General features: G+C 52.9%; 1 protein-coding gene across 1 annotated transcript; it reads left to right on the plus strand.

Annotated features, from left to right (window-relative positions):
* The first annotated feature begins 6,035 nt into the window (after positions 1-6,035).
* Positions 6,036-12,239, plus strand: IHH (Indian hedgehog signaling molecule). Its single transcript, XM_040228313.1, has 3 exons — positions 6,036-6,510; positions 8,823-9,084; positions 10,810-12,239. Exons 1-3 carry the CDS (start codon positions 6,199-6,201, stop codon positions 11,466-11,468), a joined length of 1,233 nt encoding a protein of 410 aa, XP_040084247.1. The 5' UTR covers positions 6,036-6,198; the 3' UTR covers positions 11,469-12,239.
* Positions 12,240-18,906: the final 6,667 nt, after the last annotated feature.

The raw sequence follows: 18,906 nt of genomic DNA on the forward strand, positions 1-18,906 counted from the left end.
ACATATCTTCGGCTCTCAAGAAGTCTGCAGGCCAAAGATGATATTTAAAGCACAGTTTTTTTCCCGCCAAAGTTTTTCAGGAGTGTGTGGTAGAAAGTAACAGCCATGACTATGTTTCTCTTTCTAAAATTTTTTTAATTTATGGATAAATCCTGTTTTATTACTCCTTTAACTTAATTGTCTTGTGTCTATAGTTACATGACATAAATTCCTTTAAAGGGTCAGTTATCTTCACTCTGAGCTTCATAAAATGTTTGAAAAACACCCTTGTGATCAGAAAGTCAACCTTATTCACTCGATTGCCCCCTTGCTTCTTTTTTTGGGGGGTGGGGGGTGGGCGGCATGCCACATGGCTTATGGGATCTTAGTTCCTTGACCAGGATGGAACTCAAGTCCTTAGCAGTGAGAGTGCTGAGTCCTAAATATTGTACCACTGGGGAATTCACCAGCTTGCTTCATCTTTGATCATACTGGTCTCCTTGTTATTTCTCTAATATGCAAACACCTGAGGGCTTTAGTTCTTTGCATTTCTCTCTGCCAGAAACTCTCTTCCCTTAGGTATCTGCTTGAAATCCTCACCCCCTTCAGGTCTGGGCTTAAATCACACCTTTTCAATGAGTCCTCCACTGACTACCCTGCTTAACAGTGTCACCTGCCTCCTGACCTTGGATGGCTGCCCACAGGCTGGCTGTACTCTCAACCTTTCACCCCGTTTCAGGTTTTGTGTTCATAGTCCTTATTCCTTTCTAACACATTATATATTTGTTTTTTTTTTTAACTTTTATTTTTTTATTTTATTGAGGTATAATTGGCTTATAATGTTGTGTTCGTTTCTGGTGTACAGAAAAGTGATTTTTTTTCATATTCTTTTCCACTATAGGTTATTACAAGATATTTAATATAGTTCCTGGTGCTGTGCAATAGGACCTTGTTGTTTGTTTATTTTATATATAGTAATATTTTGTTTATTTCTGTATTTAGTTTCGTCCCCCTGGTGCCTCCCCACTAGAATAAAGCTCCATAAGGACAGGAATCTTTTTTTTTTTTCCCTCACATCTTGAGCACTTGACACAGTGTCTGGCATTTAGTAGGTTCTCAGAAACACTTGTTGAGTCAATATATGAAGGGTTATCACACTCACCCATCCCCCCCCACACGCACACCCACCCACCTCCACACCAGCAGTATCTTGAAGTGGTTTTATAAATTTGTAGATATCAATGAATGTAATCTTTTTTGTTTGGGGCAACCAAGGCGAGGAAATTGGAAAATGGTACTGAATGTGTACTAAATAAAAGTACGCATATGTGTGCATGCTCAGATGTGTCTCTTTTGTGACCCCATGGACTGTAGCCCACCAGGACCTCTGTCCAGAAATTCCCCAAGCAAGAAAACGAGTGGGTTGCCATTTCCTCCACCATCTTCTTCCTGGGGAATCTTTCCAACCTAGGGATTAAACCCGAGTCTTCTGGAGTTTCCTTCATTGCAGGCGGATTCTTCACCTCTGAGCCCATCAAGGAAACCCAGTCATAAGGTGAGAGTGGGAGTTAAATACCGTTTTGTTAGCTATAACCATAACAGAATGAATTTGTCATTTTGCAGAAACTATGAATACAAGTTATTAAAATGCAAGTGGCTGTATACCTTCTTGCTTTCTTTGGCTATCGACCCTTGGCTATATATCAGGCATCATTAGGGTGCTATCTTGACCAAGAGAGACAGCTGAGTGTGGGTGGACTAATACAGAAAGCTGACAGGTGTGTCAGGAGCGTTGCTTGAGTATTAAGAGTAGAACTCTGCCCCCTTTACTGAACATTCACTGAACTAGTATCTTCCAAGAGTCTCTTTAAGCCACTAATTTCTTCCAAATAGAGACACTGGGATGGAAATAAAGCTCATTTATCAGTAAGCATGTTATCATCTATATTCAGAAATATATTTATATATGTGTGTCTTTCTGTCTGCAAAGGTCTTTCTGTTTATAAGTTTCCCACAGCCTTTAGTCTCTGACTTGAAGGGAAAATACTCTTTGTAACTAATTCTGTTACTTTTTCCTACCCCTGTCAAAGTCATCAAAGCAAGGTCTTTAGAGCTTGAATCTCTCTGAAGCGCCTTGTAATGAGCTTATTGTTAGGGCAAAGGTAACTTGACATTCCCATTTTTAATCAATAGCCAGTATTCATAGCATTGTTGAGTGGCTCTAATTGAATCTCCAAATGTGTCCTGCCCTGATCAGAAGCTTGAAAGACAGGCATGCTTCTTTCCTTCCTGCATATGGGTGAAATTTGGTGGAGTTGCTAACCTCTTCAAAAAATCAACCATAGGAGTCAGGCTGATGCCAACCAGTTGGGGAAATGATTAGTCAAAGAGTATGAAGCTTAAAAGCTCAAGATGAAGATAACAAGAGTCTCCTGGATTTGGAGAGAAAAACCAGTGACTTGAACAGAGGTTAACAGCCCAGCATGCTTGCCTTAAGAATTACTCACCAAGAAGCTGGATTATTATGAAGTCTTCCCCGATGGCTCAGCGGTAAAGAATCTACCTGCAATGCAGGAGACATGGGTTTGGTCCCAGAGTCAGAAAGAGCCCCCGGAGGAGAAAATGGCAATCTGCTCCAGCATTCTTGTGGAAAATCCCATGGACAGAGGAGCCTGGTGGGCTACAGCCCATAGTGTTGGAAAGAGTCAGAGACGACTGAGCATGCATACACGCATGCAAGCAGGCCTGGATTCCAACTCCTGCCCCTGCACCTCCCTCACAAACTCTGAACCTCAGCTCCTCATTCATAAAATGAAGATGGTTGTGTATACATCATAAGGTTTGAGTGAGGAGATCACATCAGACAATATTCGGGCTACCCCCTCCTTTACTAGGTCATCCAACTTGGCTCTTCATGATCACAAGTGCCACTGCCCTTTCCTGAATGTCCTCTTCTTTCCTTTCAGTCATTCCTTCCTCTCCTTCAAAACTGATTTCTGGATTTTCCTGGTGGTCCAATGGTTAAGAATCCACCTGCTAGTGCTGAGGACATGGGTTCTATCCCTGGTCCGGGAAGATTCCACATGCTGCAGGGGCAACTCAGCCCATGTGGCACAACCACTGAATCCTTTCGCCCTAGAGCTCTGGAGATGCAACTAATGAGAAACCCAAGTGCTGCAACTAGAGAAAGCCTGGGCCAGCAACAAAGATCCATCACAGCCATAAATTAATTAATTCAAAAAAAACCTGATTTCTTCCAAGCAGTCTAACCCTAGACCAATCGTTTCTTAATTCTATATTCTTCTAGATCAAGTTCATCTTATCTATTAACCTATCTAATTTAGAATGCATCATTCTGTACTTGTTCATGAGTGGCATTCATGGCTTTGCCTTTTATTTTCATGATTTACCTTTGAGGTTGAATAGTAAATACCTTGAGGACAACAACTGTCTCTATTTGTCTGTTTGCATTTTCTGTCCTTTTGGGCCTATTATACTAGCTTGCATGGGGTAGATGATTCCCTAACGGGTGGCCCTAACCCCACCACTGTCTTCGGCACACGTATATGAGCATTCTTATGTATTTCTCTTGGATGAGTACTAGGAATCAGGTGTTTTATAACTATTTTTAAGATAAGTTTTGCCCTAAATTAGATCTTTCTCCCTTCATCTCTAATGCAAATTCAACTCCTTTCCTAAACGTTTTCTGGCCTTAGAGATTAGGGCCATATCCTGCTAATTATCCCATATGCACGGTCTTGAAGAGTTGTTAAATTCCATTTCAGTCTTCTTTTCTCCAAGTGAAAAACAGTTTGTTTAAGCTTCTCTTAGAGGTTCTACCTTATAACCACTTGTTAATGCTGCCATTCTTCCTCTCATTTCTTCTCTTAAGTTGTGATCCTGTTGAATACAGATCTCTGGGTAAGATCTGATCAGTGTCACATAGGAATTATTTATGTGGTGCTAGTGTAGCTTAATCAAGGGTAGGTGATCTAGGATAGGCGACCGTGGAAACCTATGGGATTAGCCCCTGTTTGCCTGGATTGGGAGAGGTACCGACCTGGCTGAGTAGTGCACCCCAGAAATCTGAACAGGATTGGGGGGCTGGGGTCTTGAACCCGGGAACTCATATGTTAAGCATTTTGAAGGCTTTCAAGGAAAAGAAGCAATGTTAGAGTCACCTGTGACTGGCAGGTAGTCTGTGGCACGGAATCTGAATGCAAACACAGGGCGTGGGGAGGAAGCACAAGCAAAGGGAAGTCAAGGAAACGATCCATTCTGTTCCAAGGGACAGACACCCCTCCACCCTGGTGGAGCCGTCCTAAATACTCCTTCTGTGGGCCTCAGTTTCCTCTTCTATATTACAAAGGGCTTTGACTAAACATTCTGTTTTGAGTCTCTTCCAATTCTGAATTTGTATTCACAGAATTGATTCCAAGAAAATGTGAGTATAACTGTGAAAAGCTTCCAACGTCCCAAACTCAGACTGAACTGGATGAGTGAGCGCTGCCCAGAGAGCCAGTCTACTGGGTGGGCGCTGGGGCTCTGGGGTCAGCTGGTGGCAGGTGCTGCTGGGGTGGGACTGAGATTTGAATCCTTCTGCCAGGAGCAAGTTGCTTTTCTTCTTAGAACTGCAAAATCTTCATTTGCAAAATGGGGAGGATACTAACGCATTTGGAAGTGTAGATTTAAATTAGATAATGCAAGCAGAATGCTTGTATAATATCTAAAAGCTTCCATTTATCAAGCACATAAGCAGTATTAATATTCTTGAAAGGAGAATTTTTAAACCTTTCTCACCCTTTTATTTCTATCTCTATTAAATTTGTAGAAAATATTGCAACCAAATCAGGTAATTTGTTGTAGTGGTGTTTGTTTTTTAACACACTTGCCTCTTCTCGTTTTAACAGAATGAATCCTAATTCATTCAGCCTTCCTGAATATCGTATTAAGATACACACACTATCCATGCTTACATCTCTAGCTGCCATCACTCATTCTCTGTTCTTTTTCATTTGTGAAATCGAACCGAGAGAGTAATTATTTAGCAGCTCCCGTGTGCCGGCGGCAGCCAGTCAGGATTCCTTATTCCGTTGATGTCACCGTTTAGATGCTCTTCTCTACACCTTGGCCTACGCCTCCGCAACTTCACTTTGCTCCTTTCAACAATGTTTCCACGTCCACCTCGTCCTCCATCTGACTCGTCGTGAGGCTGGATGCCCCACTCCCAGCTTCGCACAGGGTTGATACAGAATTCAGCTCCACCAAGCTGAGAGGGCGCGCCTCCCCGGGCCAGGGTGGGGCACCAGGTTACCAGCGGCCTCCTGCCTTTTGGGTTTACTTCCCCGCAGGGGACACCGTAGGCGGCTATGCGGTCCGGCCACTGCCCCCCACCCCTCGCGTCCGGCCGCGCCGTGGGTTGCGGTCTCCGTGGGGGCGGCAGCTCCTGTACTGGAGGTTTGCGCCTGGCGGGGCACCCCGGAGCCGCGGGGAGCCCAGAGGCGAGGCCAGGCCGGGTGGGGCGCGTCCGGGCGGGGAGGGCACACTCAGGCAGTGCGGGGGGCGCAGAGGGCAGGGGCGGGCAGACGCGCGACGAAGGAGCAAGCGGAACGAGGGCTGGCTGGTGCCGGGGCCGCCCGCCCGAGGGGGAGGAGGCTGCGCTGCCCTTGCCGCAGGTTTGCTGTCGAGCGCGCAGGAGGCAGGGACATGGGTAGGGTGCGGTCTGCGCGGGGCCCGAGCCCGGATCTCTTCCATTTCCCCTCTCACTCGGCCCCGGGCTGCGCCGCAGACGGCAGCAGCTCCCGCTCCGCCCCAGCCGCCTGACCGCGGGGCCGGGGTGCTAACCGCGGGGCCCGCCAGCCGGCCGGCCCGGCCAGCCCAGCCCAGCCCGGCGGCCCGCAGCCCCGCCGCCCGCCGCCCCCCGCCGCCGCCGCGTTGCCAAAACAAACGGGCCGGCCTATTTATTGGCGGCCGGCGAGCCGGGCAGCTCAGAGTCGAGGCGCCGAGGGGGACAGCGCGCCGCCACCAGCCAGGGCCCCGGGCCCCCGCCCCGCACCTGAGTCCCGCCGGCCGTGCGCCGCGCCGCGCAGCCCATGGCGCCCCCACCTGGAGCCCCCAGGAGCCACCCGGACGCCTGAGCCCCCGCAGCGCTCCGGTCGACTCGTCCACCCATCAGCCCACCAGGCGTCCTCGCCCGCCGCTCCTCGGGGCTCCCTGGCCATGTCTCCCGCCCGGCTCCGGCCCCGCCTGCGGTTCTGCCTGCTCCTGCTGCTGCTGCTGGTGCCGGCGGCGCGGGGCTGCGGGCCGGGCCGGGTGGTGGGCAGCCGCCGGCGGCCGCCGCGCAAGCTCGTGCCGCTCGCGTATAAGCAGTTCAGCCCCAACGTGCCAGAGAAGACCCTGGGCGCCAGCGGCCGCTATGAGGGCAAGATCGCGCGCAGCTCGGAGCGCTTCAAGGAGCTCACCCCCAACTACAATCCAGACATCATCTTCAAGGACGAGGAGAACACCGGCGCCGACCGCCTCATGACCCAGGTGAGCGCGACCCGCCCTCGCAGGGCGCCGCCGCCGAAGCACCGCCACCTGCCCGGCCCTACCCGCCCCCTGGCACCTTTCCTTGACTGGCTGGCACGCCCCCTGGCACCTGCCCCTCTCGCCAAGATGGGCCGGCTGGGGTCCCGGCGGAGTGCTGGCATTCCCCGAGCCCGCCGGAGGCTGTGAGAAGAGCTCCCCTCTGCCAAACGCCACAGCCCAGCGGGTTGGCGGTGGCCTCTTCGGCCCTGGAGTGCTGGCAGCTCAGGTCAGACGCGGCACCTGGAGGTACCTCTACCCGACTGCCTCCCGCGTTTGCAAGATGCACCAGTCCCTCTGGCCTAACCTTCAGCATGGCTGCGCCCCTTTCATGTCGAGGCGATTCGGCAACCCGAGAGGCGAAGCTCCCGGCGTGGAGGGTCCCACTGGCCTTTCCTCCCCGCGCGCTCTCGGTTCGCTGCGCGGCCCGCTCCGGGGTCTGGGTTAAAGGAACAGCGGGCAATGGTAGAGCCAGGAGGCGGAGATAGGGAAGGGATCTTGCCGGGGAGCCCACGTGTCTGTCCCCAGAGCCGAGCGGCGCAGCTGCAGTTGAAGGGTAGGGGTGCCGGGCCGCCGGGCTCTGGGACCGAACTTTGGGGAAATCCCTGGGTTTGGTACTGTGGATGGATTGAAAGAGAGGGGTTGGGGTGCCGGCTAGTCGTAAGTGCTCGGGACAGGAGGCGCTCTCAACCCAAGGACCGGGGGGAAGGGTGGGGGTGGCGGGGCGGGGAGCACACTTTCTTCCTTGAGGCCGAGTTCGGAGGAAGGGGGACCTAGGTCCCCTTCCTCGATGGGTTTCCACTGCAGGCAGGCAGCCTGCTTTCTAGATGCTTTGGGAAGGGCAGTTAGACCACGGCCCTCAGCACGCGCCCAGGCGCCGGGGCTGGCCGGCGGTGTCGGGCGAAGGTTGACTGGTGGCTGGGCCGGGCCGGGCGCCGAGGAATGCAGATAAGGATCCGGGCCACGGACTGGGCAATCATTGACAGCGCGTGCCCGGGCTCTGGACCCGAGTAGGGGAGGGGTGTGGGGGGAAAAGTGGGGCGGGGAGCAGGGACTGCGGGACAGACATAGGTGGGTGGCTAGAAGCCTGGCGGCCAGGAGCACGCGGAGCTCCCTCTGGGAGGCAGTGAGCGCCCCCAGCTAGAATGCAGCCTCAGAGGACCGACGGGGCCTTGGGTTTTAGCCGCTGTTGGCTCCTGGGAGACCGAGTCCAAGGGTCTGTGGGGGCCAGCGGCTCTGAGGGGCGGAGTAGGTTGAGAGGTGGGCTGCCCACACTTGGCAGCTCCTGGCACCTCAGAGTCAAAGACTGTGGAAAAACCCCTCTTCCCAGGCCCCTCTCCTCAGTCAGCTGCGGGCTCCAGATACGAAGAGAGCCAGCGCAGACGATGGTCTCTACCGTCCTTCCCCTAGCGCGGCTCGTCTCCCACTTCATGGGAGGCGGAGCATGAAGTGGGCACCCCGAGGTCAAACGCTCCGTTTCTCGGGTCCTTTCCCAGACAGGGGCGGCGCAGGGGTGCTGAGTGCTCTTGACTCAGGGAGAACTGCTACTTGGCCTTTATCAGCCCGGAGCCCACCCCTCGCAGCGGGAGACAAGCCGCGTGGTCCTCCATCTGGCCGGGTCAGGCGCTAGCCGATCACCAGCTCTGGTTCCCGGACTGCCGCTTCCCCGGAGCGGGCGTGGCCGGTTTGGGATCGTGAGGGTCCCAGCGGGAATGCCTCGTGGCGCCGAGGAATCCCGGCAGGCTTGGGATTCCCCTCCAACATACCCCCCAGGCTGCCGAGGCGCTCCGCACCTGCCGCGCCCCGGCCGCTTCGCGGGCCTCAGCCCTGGGGCTACGGTGACACCTGCTGGGCACCTCGAGCCTTGCAAGCCTAGCAGGCCGGCCGCAGGCAAGTCAGCTCCGGTACGTCCTTTACCCTCCAGGCAGCAGGCGGTCCCCTGCTGGTCCCCTGGTGAGACTGAAGAGCCCGGCGCTCAAAAGGTGCAGTAACTCCGAGAGAGAGAGAGAGCTTAGAGACAGGCCCCCACGAGGGTGAGCGGATGGACGTGCCTTCCAGATTTGTGGCGCCACCGCGCGGTCCAGATCCCAGTGGGGTCAGGGGATGCTAGAATGGAAGGAAGCACTTTAGGGCTCTCTGTTCCTAAGAGAGGACAGAGCACCCTCCCCGGTTTCCAAGCTCCAGCGAATTCGGTAGGAGAGTAAGGGACAGGGCTGCGCGCTCACCTGCAACACGGGCCAGCCCCTCCCCCAACTCTGTCCCCTCCTCTCCCGCAGCGCTGCAAGGACCGCCTGAACTCGCTGGCCATCTCGGTGATGAACCAGTGGCCTGGAGTGAAGCTACGGGTGACCGAGGGCTGGGACGAGGACGGTCACCACTCGGAGGAGTCGCTGCATTACGAAGGCCGCGCGGTGGACATCACCACGTCGGACCGCGACCGCAATAAGTACGGACTGCTGGCTCGCTTGGCAGTGGAGGCCGGCTTCGACTGGGTGTATTACGAGTCCAAGGCCCACGTGCATTGCTCCGTCAAGTCTGGTGAGCCGCTGCCGGGGGATTGGGCCCGGGGCCGGGGCCGCAGGGCGTGGGCAGGCGGCGCTGGGCCCGCGAGAGCCAAGAAGGTGAAGAGGCCTGCGCAGGGATGGAGGCGGGGACCTCGGGGACCAGGACGTCAGCGGCGCTCCCCCCTGCTGCTCTTGACCACCTGCTCTACCCGTGCCTGATAGTGTCATGGCAGGTGCCTAGGGAGACAGGGTCCTGTCCCAGCGATGCTGGGTGCTGACCAGGCGGTCCCCAGTCCAGAGCCTGCTGCAAATGGTGCAAGACAGAGCAAGCTGGCCAGATGGAGAAAGCCAGGCTGACAGAGAGACGGCCTCCCCATACAGAGTGGTGCAGAACTGGGAGGTGGGGGTGGGGCCAGGGGCCAGGCTGTGCCCAGACATCAGCATGACTGACTGGGAGCCAGGAGCCCAGAGGTTCAGAATGCGCAGCCTGGCTGCAGGTCAGGCCTTTTGAGGCACTATGCCTGCTCCTCTCAGGGGCCACAGGCGTCCCCAACCTCTTCCCCGGGGCCCTGAAGCTGGACTTTGGGGGGCAAGGACAGCCGTGAGGGCAAGAATAAACAGAATGGACTTAATAAAGTGGATTTTCCCATATTGGCCGCTTTGTTGATCAGAATTGGCAGGCACTGGGACCTCACCCCCCTCCCTCAAATCTTGTCTGCATCCCTGCCACGTGCACTGAACCCGGTCATGGATGCTTCACATGGTTCCTGTGTGGACTGCCTGCAGGGTCCCCTGACTGCAGGCTCAGCCTTCCGTGCTGGCCCCATGCAGTGATCACACTCACAGACCTGGCACACTGAGACTAGGCTCTCTTTTGTTCCTCATCCCACCAGGATCACAGTGGTGACCCCATCTGGACCTTTCCCCTCTGCACTTCCCTGTCAAATGTATTTACTTCAAGTCACATCGACCCCTCACTTGCAAACACAGGCCTGATGCCAGTTCCCAGAGGCGTCACTTCCCTGCATTACTACTGGCCCCCAAATAGTATCTTGCTTCCCATCCACTGATGCCATTGTGTCCTGTCCCCACACAAGGACCCAGCACATGAACTGAAGATGGTGATTTCATCCTGGCCACTGAGCTACGCCCTGGCCTGACCATTCACTCTGAGTTTCCCCAGGAGTCTGTGTTCTCGCCACTAACTGGCCCTCCTTTTGCTTGGTATATAGATGCCAAGGGCCAGTTCTGGCATAGAACTTGGGGTGTCAGTCCAAGAGGACAATTTGGGGGGAGCATCTGAGAAATGGGTGAGAAATAATGGGATATCTAGACCCCAGAGGCATGAAGTGACTTACCTTCTTGAGGCTGCAGCTTTGGGGTGTCAAGTCACAGCTGACCACTTCCTGGCCCAGCTGACCCTAGGCCTCTCTGACTGCTTCAGTCTTATCAGGATTGGGAGTGGTGGGGGGAGGGCTTCACCTGGGCTTCTGAAGGACCCTTTCCCTCATGCTCCCTGGGCTTGGAACCTCAATATGCTCCTCTCATAAGCAAAGCATTAGGCTAGGGAGGAAAGCAGATCATACTACGGGCTGGAGGTGGGTTCAAAGCTGCAGAGAAAGTGGGGGGCAGGGAACATGACATGTGATGGGGGAGCAGCCTGGGAGCAAGGGCCATCTCTGGCTGTGCTGGGGAGGATTGCAGTGACTGGGATTCCAAACTCCACCCAGTAATGCCTTCATGTCCCTTCTTCCCGCAGAGCACTCAGCCGCAGCCAAGACAGGCGGCTGCTTCCCTGCTGGAGCCCAGGTGCGCCTGGAGAGCGGGGCACGTGTGGCCTTGTCAGCTGTGAGGCCCGGAGACCGAGTGCTGGCCATGGGGGAGGATGGGAACCCCACCTTCAGCGACGTGCTCATTTTCCTCGATCGTGAGCCGGACAGGCTGAGGGCCTTCCAGGTCATCGAGACCCAGGATCCCCCACGCCGCCTGGCACTCACACCCGCCCACCTCCTCTTCACGGCCAACAATCACACTGAGCCAGCTGCCCACTTCCGAGCCACGTTTGCCAGCCAAGTGCAGCCTGGCCAGTATGTGCTGGTGGCTGGGGTGCCAGGCCTGCAGCCTGCCAGAGTGGCAGCTGTCTCCACGCACGTGGCCCTGGGGGCCTATGCCCCATTAACGAGGCATGGGACACTGGTGGTGGAGGATGTGGTGGCCTCTTGCTTTGCTGCCGTGGCTGACCACCACCTGGCTCAGTTGGCCTTCTGGCCCCTGCGACTGTTTCACAGCTTGGCGTGGGGCAGCTGGACCCCAGGGGAGGGTGTGCACTGGTACCCCCAGCTGCTCTACCGCCTGGGACGTCTCTTGCTGGAAGAGGGCAGCTTCCACTCGCTGGGTGTGGCCGGGGCAGGGAGCTGAAAGGATCCTTCTACTGCCCTCCCAGAAATGCCCACATAGGTCCAAAGGCCTCCCCACCAGGAGGGCCTTGGCCTTGGAAGGGACCTGAGCGGGGACACTGGTTCCCACCATCTCCTCCACCACAAAGATACATCACTGAGACTTGTACTGGATGATGCCAGTGTCCCCCAGCCTCATCTTGGTATAGTGACAAAGCTGCAAGCTGAGCTGGCGATGGGGGGTTGTCTCTTCTTCTATCATTGAGACCAGTGGGTCCCAACCCAGCCAGCCCTCACCACGATTTTTCATTCCTGCCTCCCCCAGTGGGGAGGGCCCATTCTATCCATCTTAGGCCCCTCTTGGGTGGGCTTGCACCTCAGTTGATGCTGCTAGATTCCCTGGGAGCTGGCAGGGAGCTGGCTGGACTCAATGCTGCCCAGAACTGAGCAGGCTGCAGGGTAGGGCAGCCAGCCTGGCCATCCTGAGGCATGACCTTCCTCTCTGGCCACACTCCTCGGGACACACCCAGAGACTGTCGCTGTCAGTACACAGAGCTGTGTGTTCCAGCCAATGTGATCATAGTGCCCAGGACAGGGGCAGTGGGCTAGATGTCCTGCCCAGCCTCTGCCCAGGCTATACATTCCCATTTCTGCTGAACTATGACCCCCACCCCCTCCTCCGGTCAGTCTCCCCCACCTTATTTATTGGCACCGAGGGGGAAGCCCATGGGAAAATTTGGGGATGTTTTGGTCTTTTCTTCCTTTTGTAATAAAATTTATTTAAGTTGTTAGAGCCCTGGAGTCCGGGACACCAAGTAGGACTGATACACTGTTAGCCTAGAACCATGGGTGGGGCCATCCAGGGCTGCGTGCACCTTCCTCCAGAGACAAAACCTCCAGTGCTCCCACCCTCTTTGCAGGCCCCTTCTCATCCAGTAGGTCTGCCAAGTCACAACAGAGGGCTGTTCAGAATGGGCTGCAAGGCAGATATGAATTCTACAGAATCTCTTCATCATCCACAATGAAAAGTCAGACTCCTGCCTTGATAAAGACCAGAATAAGTAGGGAAAGCCCCTTTACTCGGAAACAAGGAGATGTTTCTAGATAAGTAAAGTGATCATGGAACTGTTAGATCAGTTCTTTCTCTGGTCTAACTGTGTTTAGGCAAACTTTGGGGTCAGCATGCAGAGGCCTTGCCTGGCCCTAGTTAAGGTGCCTTCCCTGCTGATTCTGGTCTTTCTCAGGGCCCAAATCCTGATTCGTGGTCCCACTTCTAGGATTCTTCTTTAACAGATCTAGATTGGAATGTCCCTTGTGGTCCAGTAGATTAAGACTCTGCCTGCCAATGCAGGGGACACGGGTTCGATCCCTAATTCAGGAAGATTCCAGATGCCTCAGGGTGACTAAGCCTGTGAGCCACAGTTACTAAACCCTGAGCTTCTAGAGCCCATGCTCTGCAACAAGAGAAGCCACCACGGTGAGAAGCCTGCACACCAAACTTGAGAAAGCCCATGTGCCGCAACAAAGACCCAGCTCAGCAAAAAAAAAAAAAGAAGAAGAAGATCCAGATCGAGGCCCAAGAACTTATTTTTACAAATACTCCAAACATGGTAGATAGTCCATAGATTACACTTTGAGAAACATTGCTTAGTCAGAAGGACACCAGTTTATTGCCAAAACAGGATGACCCCTGTCTTCATTTTCTCTTGGTCTCTGCATCCCACAGCAAGTTTTTCTGTACTCATTATAGACCAGCTGAGATTCCCAGGTCCGTTGATAAAATTGTTAAATATTCAGGACTACTCTGAAGCAGTTGAAATAGGCCATAGTGGGAATGTTTACACCATAAGAATTGGCATATGCTACCAAGTAGGGCTGCCCTGACTGTGGAGAGCTAGTTGTGAAAGCACGCCCCTGCCCAGGTTCTAGCCTCTGATAGAGATTTCTATCACAAAGTGGCGGGGGGATGACTGCCCTGACTCTTACCTTACCATACCCACTTCCATGGAGGAGTGCTCTAGAGAAAACTTCATTGCTCTGGAGACTGTCATCTGGGAAGAAGAGGCTCCCGCAGGCTGCAATGACAACTGATATCATTTAGTGAAGACTAACCATTGCCAAACATTGTTCTAAGTGCTTTACATGTAGCACCGACTTCATTTTCATAACAACCCTATATGGTATATATTATGCATGCATGCTAAGTAGCTTTAGTCATGTCTGACTCTTTGAGACCCTATGAACTGTAACCCACCAGGGATACTGTCATCTTTTGTCCATGGGATTCTCCAGGCAGGAGTACTAGAGTGGGTTGCCACGCCCTCCTCCAGGGGATCTTCCCAAGCCAGGGATTGAACCCACATCTGTTATGTCTCCTGCACTGGCAGAAGAGTTCTTTACAACTATCACCACCTGGGAAGCCCAGTATATACTATATTCTTACCATTTTCCAGATGAGAACACAGAGGTACAGCAAGCTTAAGTAACTTCCCCAAAATGATGCAGCAAATAACAGAAGCAGGATTTGAACCCAGGCATCTTGCTTGCCTTTACATACTGTTCAAGGCAAGAATACTGAAGTGATTTGCCATTCCCTTCTTGGAAGAAAAGTTATGACCAACCTAGACAGCATATTAAAAAGCAGAGACATTACTTTGCCAACAAAGGTTCATCTAGTCAAAGCTATGGTTTTTCCAGTAGTCATGTATGGATGTGAGAGTTGGACTATAGAGAAAGTTGAGCACCAAAGAATTAATGCTTTTGAACTGTGGTGCTGCAGAAGACTCTTGAGAGTCCCTTGGACTGCAAAGAGATCCAACCAGTCCATCCTAAAGGAAATCAGTCCTGAATATTCACTGGAAGGACTGATGCTGAAGCTGAAACTCCAATACTTTGGCCACCTGATGTGAAGAACTGACTCATTAGAAAAGACCCTGATGTTGGGAAAGATTGAAGGTGGGAGGAGAAGGGGACGACAGAGGATGAGATGGTTGGATGGTATCACCAACTCAATGGACATGCTGCTGCTGCTAAGTCGCTTCAGTCGTGTCCGACTCTGTGTGACCCCATAGACAGCAGCCCATTAGGCTCCACTGTCCCTGGGATTCTCCAGGCAAGAACACTGGAGTGGGTTGCCATTTCCTTCTCCAATGCATGAAAGTGAAAAGTGAAAGTGAAGTCACTCAGTTGTGTCCGACTCTTAGCGACACCATGGACTGCAGCCTACCAGGCTCTTCCGTCCATGGGATTTTCCAGGCAAGAGTACTGGAGTCGGGTGCCATTGCCTTCTCCGCAATGGACATGAGTTTCAGTAAACTCTGGGAGTTGGTGATGGACAGGGAGGCCTGGTGTGCTGCGGTCCATGGGGTCGAGAAGAGTCGGACATGACTGAGCGACTGAACTGAACTTATCTGGCTCGCAGGTCCACTGTTCTTACCAGAGGTTTTTCCTTTGGTAAACTTGGGTCCTTTCCAGAAGGTATGCTCAGCATTTCAGGACTGGAAATCTGCTTTGTCAGGCCACCTGAAGTGGACTACACGTCACCTTGTGGAAGACACTCTCAGACCAGGTCACAAGAACCAGAACATCTATGAACACATTTGCAGTGAGAAAGAAAAGGTCAAGGTCAGGAGGCTGTGGTCCATTCATTTGCACATTCTGTCTTTTACAGAAATTTTGCATGGGGTGGGGGAGAGAGTGAAAGAGAGATTGAGGCTTTCCCTTATGGGAGGCCTACCTGCCCCTCTTATGGGGCCTGGGGACACTTTGTCCTATAGACACAGAGCCATTTGGTGTCCCTAGACCTTCTGTTCTAAAAGAGCTTCCTCAGGAAATACACTTATCTTCAGAGATGGCTGCAGAGATTCAGAAAAGCACTTTGAATCCAGACCCTGGAAAGACCAACCTTGGGATAGAGATGAGGCCCCGCAATTTTGGGGGGAATCCTGACTCAGAACTGTGGTGATGGTACCAGCTGGATGCGTAGAGCCCGCCTGGGAAGCTATCCTTCACCTCTGCAGTGTGATGGTCCAGTTCCTCCCACCAGAACCAGCCTGCTTATCCTCCTTAAGATGCCAAGATGCAGAGGAAGGTCAACCATATCGCCCAGGCCCAGGGAGCTACTGGTCCCAGGCCTGCTGTTTTTCACAGGCCTAAGCTCAGCCCTGAAGGCCATTGCATCCACAGTGGTCATTTCTCTCCCCCAACTTTTGCCTGAAGGGGCTGCCTGCAGAATGGCTTCTGACAGTGAGCGGTGATGTTTGGAAAAGGCTGAGCCAATGCAACAATCCTTTAGGCAACCAGGCCTGCTGTTAGCACTTGCAGCTCCAGGATGGGAAGTGGAAATAGGTGAGTGAAAAAGTGAAGTCTTAGTCGCTCAGTCGTGACTGACTGACTGCAATCCATGGAGTGTTGCCTGCCAGGCTCCTCTGTCCATGGAATTCTCCAGATAAGAATACTGGAGTGGGGAGCAATTCCTTTCTCTAGGGGATCCTCCCAACTCAGGGATCAAACCTTGGTCTCTTGCATTGCAGGCAGATTGTTTACTGTCTGAGCCACCATGAAAAGTCTTAGTAAAATGCCCCTTCAGGAGATCCAACTAGAAAAGGCAAGACTTCTGGCCTGGCACCAGGAAGTCTGTCTAGCAGGAAGCCTCACACCAAGGGCACTGAACTCACAGAACCTCTGGATTTCAGGCCCCGCCCCCTTGTCTGCTCAGCCGTTGTGCAGTGTACAACTTGTACAACCTTCAACTCTGGCCCCAACTGGTCTGGGTCTCTACCAGGCTCAGACAGATTCTGCCAGTGGTGACAATTTGGAGAGAAGTTCCTACAGCATCATACAAGAGGAAGTGGGGAGAAATAAACAGGGGTAAGGATGGGATGTGCAATGTCTGGAGACTTCCTGGAAGTGGTTTGGGGCTTGGCATAAATGATTTGAGCAAGAGGAAATGGATGGATCATTGGGAGCAGGTGTGTGGACGAGAAGCGTAGGGCATGTTCAAGGACTAGGAGCCAGGGTGACTGGGGCTTAAAGGTGCCAGGAGGGGAAGTGGAAGTAAGGGAGGAGAAACATTGCACCCCATAAAAGGAGCAGAGGTGAAGGCCTGGTAAGAAGTGCTGATGCAAAAAACACCCCAAAGAAGGGATGGAGGCCCTCGGTGGGGAGCACAGGCTCTGCTGCCCACCTGAGAGGGTGTCCCTGCCTCAGGAAAACTTTTTGGCAGGGATTGGTGGCAGCAGCTCTTCCAACCCATGCCCTCTGCCCCTTGGGTGGAGCAAGCCTCCCGGAGCTTGGGCCCACATCCCACACCCCAGCCTAGTTCTCAAAGCCTCTTTGTTCTATTGGGCCAAGCTTCGACCAGCCCAGATCTGATAAGGCCAGGTAGGACAGATAACGGCCCCACCCTGCAAGCCTCAAGCCACACCCAGGCTGCCTCGCACGCACACATGCACGCACATCTCTTCTGCCCTAGAAGGGCCTAGATGCAGGGACCTTCTCACCCACCCCAGAGTTGGGGAACCTCAACCTCTGGGCTGGCCCCCTCCGGCAGTCCATTCAAGATCCCTCTCATATGCATGGGTAAGCAGGATAAGGGAATTACCTCCCATTTCAGAGAGAAATAAATGAAGTGTCCCAGAGGGAAAATGACTTGTCCGCAGTTATTTCTTCCGCAATCAGGAGCATCAATTGCTAGCTCTGCTCTTTATGAAAGTGAAAATGAAGTCACTCAGTCATGTCCAACTCTTTGTGATCTCATGGACTGTAGCCCGCCAGGCTCCCCTGTCCATGGGATTCTCAAGGCAAGAATACTGGAGTGGGTTGCCAACCAACCCAGGGATCGAACTTGGATCTCCCGCATTACAGGCAGACTCTTTACCCTCTGAGCCACTAGGGAAGCCTCTGCTCTTTATATTATCTTTTAAAACCCTAACATCATGTGAAGTGAGGTTATTCTCAATTCTTTTTTGGCAGAGAAAAAACAAAAGCCCAGAGAGATGAAGTTACTTTCCTAAGGTCACACAGCACATTCCAGAGCAGAATTCAGGTCCCCTGCAGCAGCAAACTGAGGGAGATAGGAACTGACGAGTTACCCACCCCAGAAGGAGAGGAATGCACTCACCTAAAAGATCTGATGGGGCTGGGGATGGCCAAGAATCTCCAGGAAGGTGGTCCTGGAAAAACAACACCCTAGATGCTGTGTGTGTGTGTGTGTGTGTGTGTTAGTTGTTCAGTTGTGTCCAACTCTGCAACCCCATGGAGAGGATCTCATTCTGATGCAAGTGGCAATGTTTAAAATATGTCCATGAATTATTTGACACTCTCCTTCCCTTGAATCTGGCCTGAGACTAAGTTAGGAAAGACCATATAGCTTCTGTCTGGTTCTGCCCTGAGCTTGTCAAGCTGGAAAGGCTATGGATAGGTGTTCCCAGCTCTAACCTAGCTGAGCTCCCAGCAAACAGCCAGTATCAATTGTCAGCTGTGTGAGTGCACCATCTTGGATGTCCAGTCCAGTGGAGCCTTCAGGAGGCTGCAGCCCTGGCCAACACCTGACTGCAATGGCATGGGAGAGTCCAATTGAGAACTGCCTGGCCAAGCCTGTCCTGAATTCCCAACCCACAATATCACAAGCAAAATAAAACGGTTGTTTGGAATCTTGGTGTACTTTCTTACACAGCAACGGTAACCAGAACAAAATGCAAAGAGGAGATGGGATTTGGTGAGGACAATTTTGGAGGCTTTCCAGTGTGAAGTGTGCATGAGGCTGGGAGAGGGGTGGTGCTTCTTCATCTTCTAAAGGGGCAGTGTGAGAAGACACACTGACACAGATAGAGACAAAGGGAAGGGCTGGATAAGCTCATCTCCACACTCAGCTGATTGAAAGAATGCTCCATACCTACTCTGGTAGCAGGGTCTCTGGTGACAGCAAACTTGGAGGAGTGGAGAGCCTCTGGAAGGAAAGGAGTTTCTGCATGTGGGCTAGTGGGTAGCAAGGAGTTATGCACAGTTATAAGGAAGGCTACTAGAGGTTTTAAAAACCCAAGTGTTAGATGCTGAAGAAAGTGCTCAGTTTGGGGCCAGACCTGAGAGAGGGGCTGGACATTCCCATGGATGGTTGGACGCTTACAGGGCCTTGACAAGAAGGTCCATGAAAATGAACTGAGAAGTGCACCGTTACCCTCATAAACTCCCTGTGTCTGCATCTGGTTTTTAGCACATGCCTCTGAATGCCCAACATAAGAAAGCTACTCTGGGCATTCCCTGGTGGTCTCTGCATTTTAGGTGGTTAGAACTCTGCCCTTTCACTGTTGAGGGCCTTGGTTCCATCCCTGGTCAGGATACTAAGACTCCACAAGCTGCATGGCATTGCCAAAGATAAATATGTAAGTAAAGGTGTGTGTGTGTGTGTAAAACTCAGAGGAAGGTGACCAGGCAGGTCATAGGGAATGGTATTTCTCTGT

The sequence above is a fragment of the Oryx dammah genome, unplaced genomic scaffold (genome assembly GCF_014754425.2).
Source record: "Oryx dammah isolate SB20612 unplaced genomic scaffold, SCBI_Odam_1.1 HiC_scaffold_27, whole genome shotgun sequence".
Lineage (NCBI taxonomy): Eukaryota > Metazoa > Chordata > Mammalia > Artiodactyla > Bovidae > Oryx > Oryx dammah.

Bases quoted from the DNA above. Each gene is read 5' to 3' on its own strand.
- IHH (XM_040228313.1), top strand. From the start codon at position 6,199: ATGTCTCCCGCCCGGCTCCGGCCCCGCCTGCGGTTCTGCCTGCTCCTG. The intron at 6,511-8,822 runs GTGAGCGCGACC...CCTCTCCCGCAG, and splicing joins CCGACCGCCTCATGACCCAG to CGCTGCAAGGACCGCCTGAA. The intron at 9,085-10,809 runs GTGAGCCGCTGC...TTCTTCCCGCAG, and splicing joins GCATTGCTCCGTCAAGTCTG to AGCACTCAGCCGCAGCCAAG.